Genomic DNA, 21,757 nt, shown 5'->3' on the forward strand with positions numbered 1-21,757 from the left:
CGTATAACGAGCAAACCGCATACAATACGCGTTTAGTTGAAGAGTTTTCGTTCCTGTTCGCCTCCAGTTCGTGTGTGAAGAGACAGAAGGATCGTTGATGACGTCTGAAGGCTCGAGGTTCTTCTCTGAGGATTCCTCTTTTCTTAAGACAGAACAGGAGGATGGTGCTACGGTGAGAGAGGACAACGATAGGATCGATACACTGCCGTCATCGCCACAGGTTGGTGTGCGATCAACGGGCACGAAGGGTCTGTTTGTCCCTGAGGATGACGACGATGAGGAAGAGTGTGATGATCGTAATGCTGGCGAGTCTGCTGAACCTGGCGAGTCTGCTGAAGCTGAAAAGTCCGCCTATGATGATAGGTTCATTCTCTTTGAATCACAGGTCCAGGCAATAGTGCCGGAGATGAGTCCAGGACTGTTGAAAGAGCTGTATGACAGATATAAAGACCACGAGGATCCAGTGATTAAAGCAGTCAACCACTACTTTGAGGAGGATGCTTTCAAGCCAGAGCCCATGGTTTACATCCCACCACAGCCACAGGCTGTGGAAAGAGATGGAACTCCAGGCTCTGATGAAGATGCTCTATGGGGACCTTCCGGGCTTCCCAGACCAGTCTTGTCTTGCCTCCATTCTTCTCAACGGAGTAGGGAGAAGGCAAGCATGATCGAATCACTGACTCAAAAGCCAATCCCAGAGTCGATCAAATGGAGAAGGTTTATTGGAAGCCTACAAGTTACTGGCTGGGCGACGAGGCCAACAGTGAAGCCCATACCATATGGTACTCGTCTCACGGTGACAAAGAGATTTGCGGATTTGTCCAACTTTACAAAGCGACGGAGGACCAATGGTGCCTCTGGATCCTATGTTAAGCTGATTAAGGATATAGATGATCCTTCAAAACGTCAAGAAGTTGGTAGACTGCCAGAAGATATAGCCTCGATGCTTTACCATTTGGTGGATCATGATGTTTGCGATTTCGATGTGACAATGGTGTTATGCGATGGAAGACTACATACTGGTGATTCCTTCATTGTTCAGCTGGATTGCTTCCTCACTTCAAAGATATTCGAAAAGTACAAGGCGAAGACATCTGAAGATGATATCAAGCTCGTGAGGCACAGAGGATTTGAGAATGGTGCGCAGGTGACACCAGATGAGAAGCTGAAACGGGACCGACAGGTGGCGATGTTCAAACTGTTCAACAGGCTGAACTTCGAGGTTGTTGACCCGGATAAGGCACATGAACCGGAACCGGAACCTGAAGAGGTTGAAGTTATAGATTTAGAGAGCGATGACTTGGATTTACAAGTGGCCAAGACAACACACCCATCTACTCAATCTGAAACAGACGAGATGAATCTGAACCAGCTGAAGGAATTCTACAAGAGAACCCAGACTGAAAAGGTCCTTGAAACACTCCCAGAGACCGAGGTTGGAGATAACTTCAAGCTGCAACTGAGATCGTACCAGAAGCAAGGCCTGACGTGGATGCTGAGAAGCGAACGGGAACTGGAGAGTAATGATGACTCCAGTGAGCTTATGAATCCACTGTGGAAGGCTTTCAAATGGCCCAAGGATAGATCCTGGGTCGTGATGCGTAAAGAAAGCTTGAGACCGAGGTTTGAAGGTCAAGACTCGTTTTATGGTAATCTCTACTCTGGAGAGTTCTCCCTAGAGAAGCCTATATTGAAAAACCAGTGCAAGGGTGGTATCCTTGCGGATGAAATGGGTCTCGGTAAGACCATTTCAACGTTGGCACTGATCCACCATACTCCTAGGGACAAGACGTTTGATCTACAGAGCCCTTCCAGTTCAGCATATGCCTATGCAACAACGTTGATTATTGTTCCAACTTCCCTGTTGTCGCAATGGCAGGATGAATTCTTGAAAGCTAACAATGATAACTCATCAGTGCTGGTGTACTACGGATCAGACACAGGGATCAACTTGAAGGACACGCTATGCGTTCCAGATCCACCTATGGTGGTTTTGACGTCATACGGGACAGTTCAGGCTGAGTGGTCAAAGATGTCAGCTAATGGGGGAATCCTACACGGTTCATTATTCAGTGTTAAATTCTTCAGGATCGTCCTTGATGAAGGCCATAACATAAGGAATAGACTGAACAAGACAACAAAGGCATGCTATGAGCTGAAGAGTACGCGTAAATGGCTGTTGACTGGTACACCAATCATCAACAGATTAGATGATCTCTACTCACTAATCAAGTTTCTGGAGCTGGAACCTTGGGCCAATATATCATATTGGAACACGTTCATCACTGTTCCATTTGCAAAGAAGGACTACAAACAGGCATTGGATGTAGTACAGTCTATCCTGGAACCCATCTTGTTGAGACGAACGAAGAACATGAAAAAGAACGGCAAACCACTAGTGGAACTGCCTGCTAAAGAGGTTGTCATCGAGAAGGTCAAATTTAGTCCGAAGGAGAGAAGACTATATGACTGGTTTCTTACGAGAGCAGAATCCTCCGTTAAAGATGGTATCAAAAGAGGTGATATTCTCAGAAAATACACGATGATTCTTGTCCATATCCTGAGGCTCAGACAAATGTGTTGCCATATGGATTTGCTCACAAGCTCGTCAGAGGAGATGGACGAAGACTTGTCTTCGAAGAACTTGACACCTCTGGACATACCAGCAGAACTGCTTTCTGACTCGGAAGCCTTCCCTCCAAATGAAATGAACATCGCCATCAACCACATCCACAAGACATACCTCAATTTGAACGAATTGGAATGTGCTATATGCCTTGCGGAGCCAATCACACCTTTTGAGGAGATCTGCTTCACCGAATGCGGCCATTCCTTTTGCCTAGGCTGTCTATTGGAGCACTGTAACTATCAACAGCTACGAAACCAAACTCCCCAGTGTCCAAATTGCAAGGCAGAGATCTCATCATCCAGGCTGTTACAACCACAACGGACGATCAAAGTCAACGAGCCTGGCTCCTATTCTTTGCTTCCCTATGCCAACTTAAGGTCGTCCAAGCTGAATGCCCTGTTGTCACACCTGAGAATGGTTAGGGATACTTGTCCCAATGAGAAAGTTGTTGTCTTCTCACAGTTTTCTTCGTTCCTGGACATCATGGAGAGTGTGTTCTCGAAGGAACCAGGATTTGAGGTTTACAAGTTTGATGGTCGTCTAAGCTTCGAGAAGAGGAAGAAAGTGCTGGATAACTTCAAATCAGCCAATGACAAAGTCACAGTTCTTCTGCTGTCTCTGAAGGCCGGTGGTGTTGGACTAAACTTGACTGAGGCCTCTAGAGCATATATGTGTGATCCATGGTGGTCTCCTAGTGTCGAGGACCAGGCCATTGACCGTATACATAGAATTGGCCAGAGTAACAATGTCAAGGTGGTTAGGTTCATAATGGAGGGCAGTATCGAGGAGAAGATGCTAAAGATCCAGGAGAGGAAGAGAACTATTGGAGAGGCTGTCGAAGCCGAAGAAGAAGAGAGGAGAAAGAGAAGAGTGGAAGAGATCCAGATGTTGTTTGAGTCTACATAGTATATACAGGAGGGGCTCTAAAGATATTCATTCAACCAATAGACATTCTTTTTGGAGAAGAGGGGCTTTGGAGAGCTTGTTCTTCCTTGCCCAGTTCTTCAAGCAACCCCTGTCCACGTGTAGCTTGTTATTCTCCACCTTTACGATCTCCATGTATTTCAAAGTCAGGGTTATATCATCAATGCGTATTCCAGTTATTCTTGACAGCGCGTTGAGAGTGATCTCGTCCTCCGCACAGCTACGGCCGTATAGCAGTTCTCTAGCCACGGTACTGCTCCAGTACTTCAGATACCCCATTAGACCAAATGGTGATAGTGGCTTCTCTGGCCCAGAAATGAGTCTTTCCGCTTTCGATAGCTCATAGGAGAATGCAATCAGCAAAGTGCCCAGGTGTCTTCTCTGGTACGGTGGGAACACCAGGATGCACGCCAGGTTGTTTCTATCGGTGGAGAGCAGCTCCTTGGAGAAGAATCCCATCGGCTTGTTGGTGAGGTTGTCGTAGACAACATAGAAGTCAAAGTAGTCCACTGCAAAGAACATCGACTTGTTATCGAGAAACATCTTCGTGAAGAGACACAGGTTCTGCGTGAAGAGCTTGTGCCGGGAGCCTCGTACCCTCCGTATAGTCACGTCAGCAGCCAGGTACCGTATCTGGCCTGGCTGGCGAGCCCTATGGCTACACCTGGCGTGGTGGCCCAGGAACTCATCCTCAACATCGGTGTACTTGAAGCACCAGTCACACACGTACAGCTTCTCCAGCCACGTCTCCTCCTGGTTCACCAGCGACTTGCTCCTCGACTGCTTCTCCCCATTCAGGTACTTAAACCCCAGGGTCTTGTGATCCCGTGCAAAGTACACAGCGGTGCCATACCAGGTGCCCATCTCATGGTTACCGAGCCGTACTTTGCTGATGTTCGGGCCCTTGAGAAGACCATACGTCCCGTCTTCAACCTCCAACTTGTGATGCATTGTGTACCAAAACACGCTACGAGCTCCTTCTACGAGCTCCTTTCCTTCCACGTCGCTCTCGTCAGCCTCTCCTCTGGCAGCTTACCCTCCAGTGGATCTCTGTGTGTGTGCGTGTGTGTGTGTGTGTGTGTTCTCAGCCTGTTTTGTAGTGCGAGAAGGCCCCTTCCGAGGGCGGCATCAACAAACAAAGGGCCACAAAAAAAATTTCACCTCATCGCGTAAACAAAGCACACAGAGCTCGCAAGGGAGAAGCTGGGGACAACAAGCGACAGAAGTAGACGATGGGGAAGTACAGGCCAAGGTTCAACGACAAGGCTCGAGCCGGTATGCGTGCGAAGCAGGAGAAGCTGAAAAAGGCGAGACAGAAGCAGTTCACGAGGCATCTGGATGACGGTACAGAGAATCATGCTGGCGATGGTGATGATGGTGGTAGAGGTGCTGATGAGGAGGCGGCTTTTGACCCCAACGCTGAGATGCTACAGCCGATGACGAAGCAGGAGAAGGAGGACCGTAAGAGAAAGTTGCAGGAGGAGCTGAGGCCTGCGAGTGAGTCCAAGATGTCCAAGCAGAAGCGGAAGAGGCTGGATAAGTATATTGAGCATCAGCTCAAGAGAGAAGAGAAGCAGGTGCTGATTGATAAGCTACAAGAGTCCAAATTCGATACGTCGCTGTTGGAGAGCTCTAAGCTACTGGGTACCGGCAAGAAGACTAAGAAGGAGGAGTTTGCAGAGGCGCTGTCACTGGAAAGACAAGGTCGAGGTGATGAGACGACAAGGAAGATTCTCTATGAGGAGCGTAACGTCCGTGACTGGGATGAAGATATGAAGGACCAGGAGAGTGATGCTGGTGGAGAAGAAGATGGTGAGGAGGACTTTGATGAGGATAAGTTTGGTTCCTTCGGTGGTGAACAGAAGTCCTCGTTTGTTGACATGAGACCAAAGACCGGCGGCTTTGGTAGTGGGTTCAACTTCAAGAATAAGGAGAAGGTTAAGAAAACGTCTAAGAAGAAGTATACGTGGAGAGCCAAAGTGGAAAACGAAGAGCTGAAGAAGTTGAAGGATAAGCGTAAGAGTGAGATTGAGGATGAGAGAGACTTTGAGTCGTCTGAAGGAGACGATGAGCCGTCTGAGGAAGAAGCTGAACATCCAGAAGATTCGAAAGCTGTCAAGGATGATGAGGAGGACGATGAGGAGGACGAGGAGAATGATGAGGAGGATGAGAATGATGAGGATGATGAGGATGATGAGGACCAAGAAGACGAAGAATCCAAGAGGAAAAAATTCTCGCACAGTGCAAGAGCAGAGGACTTCAAGGAGTGGGCAGATGAACAACTGAGAAAGCTAGAAGGGAGACTCGCACCACAAGCAACCTTGCCAAATCACGATTACAAAACCTACAAGAGAATAGATCGCCCAGAAGACTTGGAAGATGACCTCAAGGAGGATTATATCCCGGTCGACGAGAATAGTACACGTAAAGCATTCTTCGTCACCGTTAATAGACCAGATGATATCCAGCAAAGCCGTTTGAACTTGCCAGTTTACGGTGAGGAGCACAAGATCATGGAAGCCATTCATCATAACGATATTGTCATCATTTGCGGTGAAACCGGTTCTGGTAAGACAACCCAGGTTCCTCAGTTCCTATACGAAGCAGGATTCGGCTCCATGAACTCGCCTGAGAACCCTGGGATGATTGGTATCACGCAACCAAGAAGGGTTGCTGCTGTATCCATGGCAAATCGTGTTGCTGCCGAATTAGGCGACCACGGTGATAGTGTTGGATATCAGATCAGATTCGACTCTACGACTAAACCAGAGACAAGAATGAAGTTCATGACAGATGGTGTGTTGCTGCGTGAAATGATGACTGATTTCATCCTGGAGAAATACTCTTCAATTATCATTGATGAAGCACACGAACGTAACATTAACACAGATATTCTCATTGGTATGCTGAGCCGTGTTGTTCGTCTTCGTCATAAACTCAATGCTACGGACCCTGTGAAATATAAGAAGCTAAAGCTCATTATCATGTCTGCCACTCTTCGAGTTTCTGATTTCAGTGAGAATAAGGCACTGTTTGAAACTCCTCCTCCAATCTTGGAAGTCCAAGCAAGACAATACCCGGTGTCCATCCATTTCAATAAGAAAACCGCACACAACTACATTGACGAGGCGTTCAGAAAGACCTGTAAGATCCATCAAAGATTACCACCTGGTGCAATTCTGATCTTCATGACCGGTCAAAATGAAATTACAGGCTTGGTGAAGAAGTTGAAACAGGAGTTTCCATTCACTCAGTCGAGATCTAAAAAGTATCATAACGATGAAGACGAGGTTCAGAATCTAAGAATCAACGCCAAACAAGCGGATGCAGAAGTGGAGGATATCGAGTTCAGTGTTAAAGTCGACGACGATGGTGAACTTCTTGACGATGGTGATGTGTCAGATGACGCTGAAGAAGGCTTTGACGAGACTTTGGAGGAAGGCCAAACAGAGAGAGATCCCTTGTACGTCTTGCCTTTGTACTCCTTGCTGCCAACAAAAGAACAGATGAAAGTGTTCCAGGATCCACCAAAGGGAAGTCGTCTGTGTGTTGTGGCTACAAACGTTGCAGAGACCTCTTTGACCATTCCAGGTGTTAGATACGTTGTTGACTGTGGTCGTGCAAAGGAACGTAAATACGATATCAAAACTGGAGTCCAAAGCTTTGAGATTGACTGGGTTAGTAAGGCAAGTGCCAATCAGAGAGCTGGTAGAGCAGGTCGTACAGGTCCCGGCCATTGTTATCGACTGTACTCATCTGCGGTCTATGAGCGTGACTTCCCGCAGTTTTCCATCCCTGAAATTCTTCGTATGCCGATAGAAAGTGTTGTGTTGACAATGAAGAGTATGGGTATCAGTGGAGTGATCAAATTTCCTTTCCCTACACCACCGGAGAGAGATCAGTTAGCCATTGCCGAGAGGTTGTTGCAAGTGCTTGGTGCACTTGATCAAGAGTGCAATATCACGGAGCTTGGGAAAAACATGAGTAATTTCCCAATGAGTCCAAGATTTGCCAAAATGCTCATGGTTGGTAACCAAAGAGGCTGTATGCCGTACGTTGTGGCCATTGTATCCGCACTATCTGTTGGAGATCCCTTCATCAACGAGAATGAACTTGGAATCGAAAATGAAGATGAGGATCAGGGAGATCAAGAGTTGGAATTCAAGAGAAACCTGAGATCCAAATTCCACAGCTCAAGGCAGATCTTTAGTAAACTGGACAAGTACAGTGATGCACTGAAGTTGTTAAGTGCAGTTTGTGCGTATGATTGGATTAAACCTGAAAAGCGTGATGACTTCCTCTCCAACAACTTTCTCAGACCAAAGCTTATGGAAGAGATCAAGAAGCTCAGAAAGCAGGTCACGTATATCGTCAAGTCCCTCACCACAAAGGAGAGCGTAGCAAGCAACGTTACGGAACAGGAATTGAAATTGGACATGCCAAAAGATGACCAGGTAAAGCTGTTGAAACAGGTGATCGCAGCAGGGTTCGTTGACTGTGTTTCGATCCGTGCCGATTTGATCGACAGCGATGTCAAGCTGACCAGCAAGACGGACATTGCAAACATTCCTTACATCCCTGTACTGCCAACCAATGACCAAGAGAACACTTCTCCATATGTCTACATCCATCCAGGTTCCATCCTGTGCACGTCAGGTGAAGTTCCACCGTCGTACATCGTCTACGAAGCCATCACTGCCGGTGCAAACAACAACCCTGATTCCGCAACGCTGCCAAAGCGCAGAATGAGATCGCTCTGTAACATCACAGCCATGGCTCTTGCTAACGTTGCAAAGACCAGTGGTCTCATCACCTACTCGAAGCCCTTGGGCCCACCCTACGCTCCAAAGCTGTTAACCTCTACAAAGCGGGAGTGCTATGTTATTCCAAGATACGGTGCCAACGTCGGCACTGGAGGTGTCGGCTGGGACTTGAAGCCCGTCAAGGTGACCCAGAACAGAATTCAGGGCAAGTGGATCAACGAATAGTTTGTATATCTAATACAGCCTTGTATAGATTAAAGTGTCCCATTTGATGTAGATTTGTATTGCCCAATTAGGACTATTTCCCTATCGGGATGTTTTGCATCAGTTGGTTTTGTGGTTTTGCCTGTCCACCCATCATCAACAAGCAAAAAAAGCGCTGTAAAAATTACGCGAACGAACAAACCAAAACACACAAAGCACACACAACAACATCACGGCGGTTAATCAAAACAGCGAGCAGATCACGAAAGAGAAGAATGACAGCTAACGGGACCTCCAGCGGTAAGTTGCTCTCGCCAGTTTGCCTCTAAGCGCGCTATTCGATCACGAACAAGCGGACTGCTCTTCTTGCAAGCGCCTATGGACTAACAAATTCCAGCAGCTGAATCAACAAAGCTATTCAAAGAGTCTCTGAGTAACGTTGTCTCTGTGTTGAAAGACGCTGATAAGCGCGGTGTGCTGATGTCTCCGATTCCCGAGCACTTTCTGGAGCCAGACCCGCTGTTGATATACAGAACGTATCTGACGCTCAGCAACAAGGACAAGGCCAAAACAACGACGATCTTGAACAAGTTTGAGAAGGGGTTCTACATTAGTGCGTATGGGTTTTATCACGACATCAAGCTGTGCAGCTCGATACTGATCAACACGCTGGAGCTCGGGTCAAGACACTACGTTGATGTTGATAGATTTTACAAGCTGTCCACAGAGCTCTTTCTGAGAGAGTGCTACAGACTGCACATCAACATCAAAGAGATGAGTGAGAAACGCGAATCGATAACCAGCAGTTATGAGGAAGAAAGCCAGTTTGAAGAGATGCTGAACAACGACTTTGATGCCATCTGTACATCGTACACCTTGGGACACGGCGAACTGTATGTGACCACAACGCAAAACAACGTGCCATTATTCACATCTATGAACAGCCGTTCTGCACTCGATGAAAGGGAAGCTATTGTGCCAGACAATGTTAGCTCTTCAAAAGTTATTCCAACAACGTTATCGGCACAGTCGATACCATTGGGAGCCATATCACCCCAGGTGACACGCTTACCGCAGATGCCACAACAGCAGTCGACAGAGATATTGAGCCGGTTTTTACATCCAAACTGGTACTCACTGCCTACAGCCAAATGGCTGGCTTTGAGCGATCTGCAAACATTTGCACCAGTGGTTGATGAACAGACCATTGTTGTCTCTTCGCAGGACAAGGGGAAATTATGGCTTGAGCACATTGGCTATAAACAACTACAAAGATGGAACCAGGAACCTTATAACGCTGCACAGGCATTGAATGGCGAAGACGATGATGATATGAAGGAGGATGTTGATGAGGATGAGAAGGAACCGAACGGAGATACGGCAGTGGTGAAGGATGATGTGAACATGACCCAGGAGATTGAGGTTCCTGGACCTGTAGAGTTAACTAATGAAGATCTATTCAACATTTATGAGTGGAATCCATCAAACACATTGGACGATGATGTCATTGAAGCCTTCAACGAAGGTCAAGAACAGGAGCTGTTATCAATGAAACTGGCAGAGCTGCAATCCTTAAGAAAGGAGAGATTTGAGAAGGCGTTACCACTACCTACACAAAGGGAGACGGGCCTCCATCACGAGTGTTTTAGACTACTCAACGAGATTATGATCAAGGGAGATATAATGCCAGATGTAAGACCGTCCATGCTGTTGCCAACAGAACAGTTCATCTACAATGGTACTCTTCCAGTTCCACAGCAAAACCATCCAAGAAAGAAGTACAAGACGAGAAGATAAGATAAACCTAACAAGGATGGACCAGTATGTACTATAATATCACCAAGAAACACCATTGTCTCGCTTGCGGTAAACAGCTCGCCTACAAACATGAAAGCAGTCATAAAACAAACGTCCCAGTAAAAGCTATAAAACCATCCAAATTGCACCACCAACGGCCAAGAGGAGCACAACGGCAGTGACTATAGCGGCACCTGCCACATCACCGCTATCAATGTTCATATCTGAATATGTCAATTCATTGCGCGTGGTGTTTAAGCCGGCATTAACATCACCAACGGCAACTCCTTCGTTCTCCTGTGTAAGTGGAGCAGGCGATATTGGTGTCAAATGACTCTGGATGGTTTCCAGCGCACTCACCTGTTCACCCAAACCGTAGTAGCCATCCCAGCCATCATACTCCCAGTTCAATCCACAGGTGTGTCCATCTATACCACCAACACACGACTGGGCTGCAGCAGAAGCCGATGTATCCAATAAAGGCATGATGTCGTCGTACAAGTCTGGCACGAGCAAGGCAGTCAATCCCAAACACCGTGCAAAGACACCTTTAAAGAACCTTTGATCGTTGTTACAGTTATCACCATCTTGACACGCTCTCTCATACATGATCCCATCTCTGAAGAACACTTTCGCACCTTCAACCAAATGAGCTGTGACGTCGAGCCAGTATTGCTCCTCTGTAAAGTTGTAAAGATAGGCAGCACCACCAATCATGATTCCAATGTTATAAGTCCACTCGATGTGGACAATGTCGGTACAGTTCTCTGCAATATCGGCACCGTCGTACACACGAGCCATTCCGTTGCTGTCCACTATGAATCCGATGTCTACTAGCCAGTCGTATGCGATTTGTGCTGTCTCGACATACGTATCGTTTCTCGTGAATCTGGCCAGTCTTCCTGCCAAGTTGAATAGACATGCCGTTGAGATGGTATTCTTGTAGTTATAACCAGAATTCCAGGTGAAGATTTGCCACCTTAATCCACCTCCACAGTGCTCCATATCCCATCTTTCCCACATCGTGTTGTAGACCGCTTGTGTCAGTGCAAGCCAATCAGGCCCATCCTGCGGAGCAGTAAAGTTTCTCTCCGCAGCAGCCATCACGGTCAGCCCCCAAAACCCTTGATCATCATTTCCCTCGGTCATGGTCTGATTCTTGGGCATGTAGTCGTTACCCTCACCAGTCTGGTGCATCAGGGCATCGTGGATCAACTGTTCATACGTATCATTCCCGCACAGGTACCACGTATCGATCAAAGCGCCAAAGGCGTGTCCGGCCTGCCACCAGTAGTAAGGGTACACGAACATCCCCACAGCACCACCGTATCGTGTGCCTTCGTAGTAATCCAATACACCATCTTGAATCAGCGCAGCTGCGTCACAGATGGAGTCTCTCGAGCTCAAGTCGAGATCTATGGCTCCTGAGCGTGTGACTAGGAACGCTGTGAGTATCGGTAGCAAAATCATACCACAGTGCTTTTTTATGACTCTCGTTTTGTAATGTTATAGTATCTGTTCTTCTTAGCCCTGTATGAATATCACTTCCTATCTAAATCAGAAGATGACACCAATCACGAGAACTGTTCAAGATGGACTTCTGTGCCTCTCTTTGTCTCTCTCTCTCATATTTTTCAGTATCCATAAATACCCACATCCATGGGCATTCTCCAAGAGTTTTCACCTCCCTTACGGGTAAATACATCATCTTACATAGCAAGAAAGACTTTAGAATACTGTGTGGGTGATGAAAACTTCCAGGAAGTACCATAAAACATTTCTTGGTCACTGGGATTAACGCGTTAGAAATGCTGCGGTTATTTTTTCGTGTTTTGTGTTTACGGTGCGGAATTGCGCAACTACCCGATACGGCCCCATCTGGCGCTGGAGAGTTTCGTAAATCGTTTGTACACAAGCGAAATGACACATGGAGGCTTACTTTTAGTTTCGTGCAGGAAGAGCAGACCACGGGCGGATGAGACTACGATCAGGAAGACTACAACCAGGAAGACCACGACCATAGAAGACCACGACCATAGAAGACCACGGGTAACGGGTGGTTACCGTAAGGGAGCAGGGTTCATCTGCGCAAATGTTGAGCAGCGTAAAGGGAATTCTCTGGGCGCTGGATCTTGTGCGCAATTTCAACAGTGTAAACGGGGAAGACCCGCTTGGTACTTTTTGCCCGCGCACACACAGGGCATTTTTTACAGTGCGTGCAAAGAGAGATGATAAGTTAGAAGGAAGTATACTGGTTTGCCGTGTGAGATTTCTCTAGGGTGATGGCTCGTGATGGGAGAAGAAGCTGCTGGTGATGGATTCAGTGAGTGGGGTCCGTCGATCAACGGCTATAGATTTGTGGGCAAGACGACGGACCAGAAGTACTACAAGCAACGTCATCACTTGGCGTACTCCAAGGACGTCACTGGACAAGACGGGTATAACTGGTCATACTTGGATGATCCGCAATGTGGCAGTGAAGATGAAGGCGGTGTAGATGGCGACAGTGCTGCTGTCAACGACAATGATGATGACATCAACAATAGCAATGCTTATAGTTATAACGATTACTGCTTGGATTGGCAGTCGATAAAGAGCACAGGGTCCAATGTTCTGGTGTTCCCGATACGAAGTGTTGGTGATGCCTTGACTGAACCAAACGTGGAAGCATTCCTGAGAACAGCAAGTGACTATGGGAAGGCTTTAAAGATGGAGAGGATCAGATGGCACCCGGATAAGATGGTTAACGCTTTACGATTGAAAGGTGGCGTCGAAGCCGAGCTTTTGAAGAGTAAGATCACAACAACGTTTCAAATCATTAACAAACTATACGAGAGTAATTCTAAATGAAATGGTGCGTGTTTTCTATTATATTAAGACTATACATCACAAGAATCAACTATTGGCTTCTTCCTCTGTTGTAGCTTGTACAATTCCAGTCAAATTAGCAGTATCATCGTCATTGTTGTTCACACTGGTGTTGTCATTTTCATCTTCGACAGCATCCGCAGTGTCCAATTTTGGCTTCTTGATAATTTTCTCATCGTCAACATCTGTATTAACATCTTCATCTTCTTCTGCCTCCTCGGCTTCCTCCTCCGCCTCTTCTTCCTCCTCTTCCGCTTCTTCTACTACATCTTCCTCTTCCTCAACCTCTTCTTCAGCTTCTTCCTCTTCGGCTTCTTCTTCTTCTTCCTCGACCTCTTCTTCTTCCTCCTCTTCCTCTTCGTCTACTACTTCCTCACCTTCACCTTCGGCTTCACCCTCACCTTCTCCGTCTTCACCTTCACCATTTACAGTTTCACCGTCTTCAGCTTCGTCCTCCTCGTCTTGCCCATACTGTTCTTCATCATCCACGAGATCGGCCTCGGGTTGTTCTGGTGGGAATTCCTCCGTATCTTCGTTGTCCCATACAATGTTGAATCTTGTAACTCTTGGCTTCTCAGCCAATATGTTTCTCACGACGTGCTCGACCTGTACTTTGTTCGGTGGGTTTTCCCTCAACTCTTCAGAGTCATACTCGTTATTCACGTAGTAACCAACCCTAACAAATTCACGATCCGCGTACGCGCAGCTTAGCAAAATCACAGTAACTGACACCAACTCGTTTGAAGGGATCAAGTCGGCACTCGGTGGATCAGCCGTGAATAGGAACTTGTTCACACCAACAGGCACCGGACCAACCAGGATCGAGTCTAACTCCTGGTCGTGCTCCAGAGAACGCGATGATCCAACGTAGGTCAGCTTCCATTCCAGGTCGTCCTTCAAGGGCTCTAGACACTCAAAGGTGATTTCAAACTCATACGGATCCGTGAACTTGGCAGGGTTATTAAGCACATTGATTCCAAGTAACGACACAATTGACATCCCTTTAGCTGAATGATCTGACCTCCTAATGCCAACAATTGGAACGTGTCTTGTTTACTCATTCCATGGTGTTTTGGACAAAACGAGGGAAAACACAGACGCGTCGCCATGAGAAAGCAAAACACCCAGACACCCACTGAAAGCCGGGACAAATGAGATCCGACTACAGACACAGCCCTCGAATCTCGTTAAACGACGGGCGCATCGACATTTTCTGTTGTTTTTCTTTGGCGGCACTGGCCAAAAATGCCATACAAAGGCCGCTAGGAAGAGGATCTTGACGGTACAGCCCAGTTTATCACGATGAAGTTGCCAAAGATCGTCTCATTCGATGCATTCAACACGATATTCACGCCTAGGAAGCCTGTTCTCCAAATATATGCCGAAGTGGCGCAACGTCACGGGCTAAAGGTGCCTCAAGAACACCTTGAAGAGAGGTTCCCCATCGTCTTCAAACAGATGCAAGAGCAGTACCCGAATTACGGAGGACACTCCAAGATGAACTATGTAAACTGGTGGGCAACGTTGATCTCCAATACATATGCTCCACACGATACTCCGAAGGCGTTTGTGGAGGAAGTTGTGGACACCTTCTCGACAGACGATGCGTACGGAGCGTATGCCGATGTTCGTCAGGCACTAGATCAGCTGCACAGATCCGGTGAAGTTGTAATGGTTATCTCTTCCAACGGCGACCCCAGGGTTGTACAGGTTCTGAAGGCATTGGATCTACTCCAGTATTTCCAGAAGGTTTACCTTTCGTATGACCTGGGTGTTTCCAAGCCCTCGATAGATTTCTTCAACCACGTCATCGACGACCTCAGAGGACCGTTCACACCCAGAGAGGAGATGTTGAAAAACGCATGGCATGTTGGAGACGAGCTGACCATTGATCTCAATGCCAGTGTTAATGCAGGGTGGAATGGTATACTTGTAGATAGAGACGGTGCATTCAGAAACCTTGCAGATAAGCAAGGCAACGTGACAGAACAAGAAGCACCAGTGGCACCAACCGACCCAGAAGTGATAAAGTTGGACGATAAACGTACAGTGATCAGCGATTTCTCCGTGTTGGGTAATGCTCTGGGGCTTTAAACTTTGTACCTTTCTAGAATTCCAGGTGAGTTTCTTCTGTTACATATTCGCCAACGGTGAGCTTATTTAGCACTACATCCTCAGGATGCGCTCCTTGCTTGTATATACGGAAACGAACAATGCATGTTGATATTTAACCAGCTTGGACTGTGGATCAAATCAATCGTGTTCGCTGGCCATCAGTGTCGTGTCACCGGCACAGGGATCTCTAAAGGCAATGAAGGCTTCCCAACACTTGAAGCTGATACACTGTGAGAAAGAAGACGGACCATTTGGTCGACGTCCAATGACCTCATATAAGTGGATTGATTCAATATCGACCATACTCCACAGTTCAATGTATGCAATTAACTTAGTTCTAAGGACCCGCCTGGCCCCTAAATACCGGCCATAGTCCACTCAGTCATCAGCTTTGATGACCAGGTTTTATCTAACTTCCGGTTTCCAACCAATTGTGGGCTGGATCAGAATTTGGCTGTTGGTAATTTCACCTGCTCCGACTAAATCCAAAGCTAAGGTGAGGCGGACTTTTCGATCTACGTGTCGCATCCTTTCGCAGGTTCAAAGTTTTAGTTTCATGTTGAAATTAACACACGCGAAAGATGATGTGATCTCACGCAAGGACGGGCGCACACTGAGCAGGGCAGCGTCATGAGCTCCATGGCCCCATGCTCAGGGCAACGGTTCCTCTGTGGTTTAGAGGAGAGGGAGAGAGCATGGTCTTAGGAAAGGTGGTGAAGTCCCCGATATCGCCTAGGCTGGAATAGAGGACAGCAGCGCGCCCTTCCTCTGAAACAGGTCTGCATGTTGTGTGGTAGCTTGTGGAGGTTTGTTATGGCTAACTTGAGATTGGGAGACTGTAGGTCCCATGGCCAAGAGTCTTTGATACCTCTCCTCACGCTGCAAGATCATCCCAGAGCGTAATGGTAATCCTCAATCTCTAAATTGCTTTCATTCAGTGTGTACGATTCCTCTGAGATCTATCGAGATCCAGTTCGTATATTACAATGAAATATTTGTTAGAAAGGTGGCCGTCGTTTATAATTAAACGACTTCACCTAAAGCTCATGCAGAAAGATAAAACAGCTCTCACAAACATTTCTAAGCCTGCCGAAGACACCGAGGCCGTACTTTGTGATCCAGAGACTAAGACCCATGGCAAATCAGAACCTGCGACCAATTTAGGCGGCCCTTAATAATTCGCATGTACCGCGGAAGTTATGGCCTGGATGATGGAAAACTTGAAATTTTTGACACCAAAATATTCTAAGGGTGCTCGTGATTAGCGGTCCATGACCAGCCTGAGATTATGGTCTCCGTAAGTTAGATCGTGGCACTTGACCATAGGAAACAAGGTGTGTGATCACATTGGTCTAATTGGTCTCATTAGACCACAGAATTTACAGAGCTCCTCCTTTGAAATTTGTGCCCAAACCTTCTTTTAACGATAACAAGATGGAAACTGTGCAGAGGCTTCAACTTTGAACAGGCACTCCTTTCAAAACATGCACAGCAGACGCACGTATTTTAACGGTGACTGAGAAATCTGCAGAAACCTAATGAACTTTAAATGTAAACCTGAAAGGGTGGAGGCCGGTACGTGTCGTGTTCTTCATGGTAGTTTCATTTACTAAGATTTGTATGTATGGCTATGGTATAATTACAAAGGAGATTTCGTCACCGAGGCGTTATGATTAGGACAAGACACCCAAGCCCTAATTAAACCATTGAGGTTTCACCTCCCCCCCCCCAACAAGGGACTTTCTTCTTTTGCATCACCTTTTGTTCCTTGATATTTAAATATTCCCCTTTGGAACTCCATTCCCTCTTCTTCAATTTCAACAGTGAAAGAGCTCACATACACTAGATCTCTTAGATCTTACCTTCAACAGTCAATTCCTTCATACCCTACTGCCTATCACCGAGAGAAATTGACCACTCCTTTACATTGAACACAATGATTTCTCTTCTGGCACTTCTTCCTTTTCTTCAATTCACTGTGTGTATTCCTGTTCAGGATGCCACACAATACTCTCTTTGCAGTAATGCAAAGGTCATTGCGTCAGATGCCATGAACTACCGTTCAAGTGATGGTACCTTTGAGTCAGCTTACTGGTGGCAGGCTGGTGAGGCCTACAACTCCCTTTTGAACTACCAGCACATCTGTGGGGACACACAATTCGAAGACGACATATACAACGGCATGATGGCCCAGGTCGGGTCTGATTTCAACTTCCAACCAGAGGAACACGTTTGGGAGATTGGTAATGACGACATTGGTACATGGGCTTTGGCTGCTATGCAAGCAGCAGAATCTGGGTTCAAACAGCCAAACGATTCCACCACTTGGGCAGACGTTGCCCGCAATTCCTTCGATCTCTTGTACAGCCGCTGGGACAGCTCTACTTGTGGAGGTGGTATCAGATGGCAGTTCGATTCTTCGAAAAGTGGGTGGTCATACAAGGCCACCATTGCAAACGGTAACTTGTTCCAACTGGGTGCAAGATTGGCCAGATATACCGGTGACAGCTCCTACATTACAAAAGCGAAGACTGTTTATAACTGGATCGGCTCTGCAAATTTGTTTTCCGAATTGCAGTACGGAACAGAAGTCTACGATGGCTTCAACGTTGAGGACTGTTCTGATATCACAAAGGTTCTTTGGACTTACAATTATGGTATTCTTCTCAGCGGCTGTGCGTACATGAACCAAGTTACTGGTGACTCAGAATGGCAAGACCGTGTCTCAAACATCATTCTTGGTTCGCAGGCTCTGTACAACAACACCATTCTGAACGAAAGGGCGTGTGAGGTTTATAGTACGTGTAACCAGGACCAGAGAATCTTTAAAGGTATTTACTTGCGCTCCCTAGGTCAGGCATCCAGACTGTTGAGCAGTCTGAGACAGACAATCATCGACCTGGTGAGTCCAAGCATCAATGGCGCCGTCCACGCTTGTACTGGAGGTGCCAGCGGCCACGAATGTGGTATGAAATGGACCATTAACGGATTCGATGGATCTTACGGTATGCAGGAGCAGATCAGTGCACTTGAGGTTATGCTCACAACCATTGCACATCTGAGTAGCGCTATGGACACCGCAGACTAAACAACTGTGAACCCATAATCGGAATACAACCTCGGCTCCGTACTCTTTGACGAACCACAGGAACACTCACTTTATCATGATCATAAGCAACACCCCCACCATTAATGCTGTGTACTTTCTAACTATGTAATCTTATGCCCCATATCTATGAGTCTTCTCTGTAGTCATTTTGAACAGTACTCAACGGTACACGCCCATCCTGCAAGTTCGACACAGCACAGCGTTTATAATACCGTTGGAGATGTCTCTCCGTGGATTTTAGTGGGGGGACAACTTGCCTAATCGGGCTATGTTTTCCCCCCGACACTTTGCTCCCGTCAAGATTGTCATTTTTACAGTTCCAATGCCGGCAGAGTTCAATTCAAGCACCATTTCGGGGACTACACGAGAGCTAATGACAGTGCTACACTACTACTACTCAATTGCAAACAGTATCGGCAGCTGAAGCCCGTGGTTACCATCTACTGCTTGTCTGTTTTCACCAGAATAAGCACTGGTTCATTGTCTAAATAGAACCATTTTTTGTTCCGCGCGCGCTTTCTCCGGATACCTATAATCTGGCCCTTATCAACAGAAAAACTGATAAGCTCCGAGCAGCTTTTTAAAGCCCAAGTGTCTTTCCGTTCGGTTTAACAAGGTGAAGGGATGGAAAGAGGGTAAAAAGAAAAGCTTAAAAGGAAAATCCACGTACGAATTTCACTCTGCCTCCTCTGGACGAGCAAGGGAGGAAAAGGTCTAAAAGGGAAGCATTATCCAGGTACGTTTGAGCGTCCAGCCTGCCATTGAGTGTTGTCTTCTTGTTTTTGTGTGTGTGTGTTTTTTCTTGCTTCTTCTTCTTCTTATCGTTCTTCTCTCATTATGGCAGAAGTTTCGATGAAGCCTCATGAATCAGTGCCCGACAACTCCTCACAGCAGAGCACGATACCAAAGAAGAACCACAAGTCCAGGAACGGTTGTCTCACCTGTAAGAAGAAGAGGCTCAAATGTGACGAGACCAAACCACAATGTCTGAACTGTCAAAAGCGTGGTGTGGAGTGCGGTGGGTATTCAACAACGTTCAAGTGGAAGAGCTTTGAGGAGACCAGTGCGTCACAGAGAGTAAGAAAGGTGTCGACTGGCTCTTCCATGGGTTCAGCGTCTGCTCTACAACCAGCACAGAAGATAAAGAGGTCGATGTCGGTTCCTGATAAGGTATTTGACGAGGCATTGCAACAGGCATCGCTGAGTATTGCAGGCAAGTCGCCAGATGAGCTCGCATTGCAAAACGAGCTAATGAAATTGGGTAAGAACCCGCATTCTAAGTTACCTCAGTTAGCTGAAGAACAGGCATATATCACTTCGCCAGCTGCGCCGTCTGCTTCAGTCGAGTTTACCACGAGCTCTTTGAGACATCAGCAACAGAAGGGTGTACAGCAGCAAGGGCGGCCTCATCCCTCTTCTCCAGCACCAGCAGCACCTGTAACAACTGCAGAACTACAGCAACAACACACTCCATTACACCCACAACAGCATCAACATTCACTTCAACTGCAGCAGAGTCAGCCCCAGTTGAAGAAGAGAAGAGTATCTTCAATCATCGCACCATCTCCTCCAAATATGGTGCCATCCCCTGGCCCAATACAGGACATTCCTTCCCCTTCATTATCAACAATAGTACGTTCTCTGACTGATTTTGACCAGCCACTGCCCGCAAACATCCCATCTCCAAATATGGAGAGCTTCTATCCAAAGTTGTACGAATTGGATTCGGATGCAGTAGAAGAGGGTCCATCGTCCTCTCATAACGTCAGCGGTATGAAGAGGTCGTTATCTGTGGACTCTGCACTTGCACAGACAACAATTCCTGAATACCGTCGTGAGTTAATATCTTACTCTCAAGCACTATCACCAAAATTGCCAACGATTCACTTACCGCAATTTGACATCTCCAACCTACACTTATCAAACACAGACTTTGATCGGGTGTTCCAAGCGTTTGACAAGTATACATGTGCAATAATGTCCATTAGAGATGGTCCAACAGAAAACCCGTGGAGAACCCTTATGTGGCCTCTTGCCATGCAAAACAGTGTTTTGTTTAAGTCGCTGGCGGCGATGGCACTATTCCATATTGCTAGAGGTGACACAGCGTTGAGGAATAGTGGAATCACATACATGAGACAATCTATGAGTGAGTTGGCTGAAGGGTTGGTCAACAACTCCATCCCAAACGACGTTGCATTGGCAACGTGTCTCACTCTGGCCATCACTGACTCTTGGGATAAGCATACCACTGCGGGTATTGCCCATTTGAAGGGAGCAAAGAGCATCATCAACAAGCTGGACAAGGAGGCAATTCAAAAGAATTCAAAGCTTTACAAATTTTTGATAAATTCGTTCCTGTACTACGATGTGCTCTCAAGAATGTCATCTTCCCAGCTTCTTGACTCTGACTACGATGAGAATGGTAAGCTCATTAAGAATCTCAGTCTGTTGAAGTGTATTTCAGCGAGGGAATTGTCGCCTGGAGCTGACGATGATCCTAAGTTTAACCCGATGTCTCCTCTGTTTGACGAATCTGTATTGAACGGTTACGCCATGGATAAGGACTGCATCATTGACCCTCTGCTCGGGTGTGCTCGTGGCTTATTCTTCATCATTGGACGTGTTGCATCTTTTATCGCTAGGGTTAGAAACATGAAAAAGCTCTCGTTATCAACTGTGTCGAAAGCCGTAGCTTTGAAGCAAGAGATTGAATCATGGAGACCCGATGCTAACATTAGACAATGCATGTCTTTAGAAGACCCGCTTTGTGACATAAGCTCGTGTATTGCCACTGCTGAGGCCTATAGATTTTCCACGCTGCTCTACTTGGAACAGGCTGTGCCAGAGATCTCCTCGCAATCGTCCGCTGACTTGGGAGAAAAGGTGTTGATGTTACTGGCTTCCATCCCAACAACATCGAAAACCTGTCTATTGCACATGTTCCCATTACTAGTGGCATCTTGTGAGATAACCGACCCTGATGATAGGGCATGGATTGATGAAAGGTGGAAAGTTCTCTCTCAGAGGATGTGGCTTGGTACTGTAGATAAGGCCGTTGAGGTTGTTCATGAAGTTTGGAGAAGAAAGGACGCAGCAGCAAGAGCGTCTAATGCAAGCACAAGTTCCAAGAGCTCAAACGCGCTGTCAACATCTGCCGATTGGGACTTGTTCCAAGGCCGAATTGACGTTCTAAACGGCTCAAAGAAGAGAGAGACTGAAGGGATCAATTCTCCAACGCATTGGAGTTCTGTGATGAAAGACTGGAATTGGGAGGTGTTATTTGCATAGAAGGAGTAAAAGATTAGAAGAAACGATAGAAAACATTAATAAAATGACTTTCACGAA

General features: G+C 46.7%; 10 protein-coding genes across 10 annotated transcripts; 7 read left to right on the plus strand and 3 right to left on the minus strand.

Moving 5' to 3' along the window:
• Positions 1-373: 373 nt before the first annotated feature.
• RAD5 (DNA helicase RAD5) lies at positions 374-3,526 on the plus strand (the record flags this gene model as incomplete). Its single annotated transcript, XM_020212150.1, has 2 exons — positions 374-616; positions 656-3,526. Coding segments are annotated over 2 exons (3,114 nt in total), but the record flags the coding sequence as incomplete, so codon positions are not given.
• Positions 3,527-3,562: 36 nt separating this feature from the next.
• Positions 3,563-4,504, minus strand: SAS2 (histone acetyltransferase; the record flags this gene model as incomplete). The annotated part of the gene is made up of 1 exon (XM_020213065.1): positions 3,563-4,504. One exon carries the CDS (start codon positions 4,502-4,504, stop codon positions 3,563-3,565), a length of 942 nt encoding a protein of 313 aa, XP_020067941.1.
• Positions 4,505-4,743: 239 nt separating this feature from the next.
• Positions 4,744-8,582, plus strand: ECM16 (ATP-dependent RNA helicase ECM16). The gene has a single exon (XM_020215960.1). It carries the CDS (start codon positions 4,786-4,788, stop codon positions 8,539-8,541), a length of 3,756 nt encoding a protein of 1,251 aa, XP_020067942.1. The 5' UTR covers positions 4,744-4,785; the 3' UTR covers positions 8,542-8,582.
• Positions 8,583-8,744: 162 nt separating this feature from the next.
• Positions 8,745-10,317, plus strand: RSC58 (Rsc58p; the record flags this gene model as incomplete). The annotated part of the gene is made up of 2 exons (XM_020217442.1): positions 8,745-8,820; positions 8,918-10,317. The coding sequence occupies exons 1-2, from the start codon at positions 8,796-8,798 to the stop codon at positions 10,315-10,317; spliced, it is 1,425 nt and encodes a 474-aa protein (XP_020067943.1). The 5' UTR covers positions 8,745-8,795.
• Positions 10,318-10,394: 77 nt separating this feature from the next.
• Positions 10,395-11,934, minus strand: CYBJADRAFT_169859 (glycoside hydrolase family 76 protein). The gene has a single exon (XM_020215961.1). It carries the CDS (start codon positions 11,785-11,787, stop codon positions 10,444-10,446), a length of 1,344 nt encoding a protein of 447 aa, XP_020067944.1. The 5' UTR covers positions 11,788-11,934; the 3' UTR covers positions 10,395-10,443.
• Positions 11,935-12,275: 341 nt separating this feature from the next.
• Positions 12,276-13,229, plus strand: CYBJADRAFT_169860 (uncharacterized protein). Its single transcript, XM_020215962.1, is given in 2 exon segments — positions 12,276-12,337; positions 12,354-13,229. The coding sequence occupies 1 exon segment, from the start codon at positions 12,610-12,612 to the stop codon at positions 13,165-13,167; it is 558 nt and encodes a 185-aa protein (XP_020067945.1). The 5' UTR covers positions 12,276-12,337; positions 12,354-12,609; the 3' UTR covers positions 13,168-13,229.
• A 241-nt stretch (positions 13,230-13,470) lies between these two features.
• ASF1 (nucleosome assembly factor ASF1) lies at positions 13,471-14,184 on the minus strand (the record flags this gene model as incomplete). Its single annotated transcript, XM_020212197.1, has 2 exons — positions 13,471-13,550; positions 13,623-14,184. Coding segments are annotated over 2 exons (642 nt in total), but the record flags the coding sequence as incomplete, so codon positions are not given.
• A 284-nt stretch (positions 14,185-14,468) lies between these two features.
• On the plus strand, positions 14,469-15,658 carry DPI35 (Dpi35p). Its single transcript, XM_020215963.1, has one exon. It carries the CDS (start codon positions 14,488-14,490, stop codon positions 15,277-15,279), a length of 792 nt encoding a protein of 263 aa, XP_020067947.1. The 5' UTR covers positions 14,469-14,487; the 3' UTR covers positions 15,280-15,658.
• A 1,101-nt stretch (positions 15,659-16,759) lies between these two features.
• CYBJADRAFT_55119 (glycoside hydrolase family 76 protein) lies at positions 16,760-18,461 on the plus strand. The gene has a single exon (XM_020217779.1). It carries the CDS (start codon positions 17,237-17,239, stop codon positions 18,386-18,388), a length of 1,152 nt encoding a protein of 383 aa, XP_020067948.1. The 5' UTR covers positions 16,760-17,236; the 3' UTR covers positions 18,389-18,461.
• Positions 18,462-19,034: 573 nt separating this feature from the next.
• CYBJADRAFT_169864 (Zn(II)2Cys6 transcription factor) lies at positions 19,035-21,733 on the plus strand. The gene has a single exon (XM_020215964.1). It carries the CDS (start codon positions 19,247-19,249, stop codon positions 21,698-21,700), a length of 2,454 nt encoding a protein of 817 aa, XP_020067949.1. The 5' UTR covers positions 19,035-19,246; the 3' UTR covers positions 21,701-21,733.
• Positions 21,734-21,757: the final 24 nt, after the last annotated feature.

This window comes from Cyberlindnera jadinii (assembly GCF_001661405.1).
Source record: "Cyberlindnera jadinii NRRL Y-1542 unplaced genomic scaffold CYBJAscaffold_24, whole genome shotgun sequence".
In the NCBI taxonomy this organism is placed as follows: Eukaryota; Fungi; Ascomycota; class Saccharomycetes; order Phaffomycetales; family Wickerhamomycetaceae; genus Williopsis; species Williopsis jadinii.

Bases quoted from the DNA above. Each gene is read 5' to 3' on its own strand.
- ECM16 (XM_020215960.1), top strand. From the start codon at position 4,786: ATGGGGAAGTACAGGCCAAGGTTCAACGACAAGGCTCGAGCCGGTATG.
- CYBJADRAFT_169859 (XM_020215961.1), bottom strand. From the start codon at position 11,787: ATGATTTTGCTACCGATACTCACAGCGTTCCTAGTCACACGCTCAGGA.
- CYBJADRAFT_169860 (XM_020215962.1), top strand. From the start codon at position 12,610: ATGGGAGAAGAAGCTGCTGGTGATGGATTCAGTGAGTGGGGTCCGTCG.
- DPI35 (XM_020215963.1), top strand. From the start codon at position 14,488: ATGAAGTTGCCAAAGATCGTCTCATTCGATGCATTCAACACGATATTC.
- CYBJADRAFT_55119 (XM_020217779.1), top strand. From the start codon at position 17,237: ATGATTTCTCTTCTGGCACTTCTTCCTTTTCTTCAATTCACTGTGTGT.
- CYBJADRAFT_169864 (XM_020215964.1), top strand. From the start codon at position 19,247: ATGGCAGAAGTTTCGATGAAGCCTCATGAATCAGTGCCCGACAACTCC.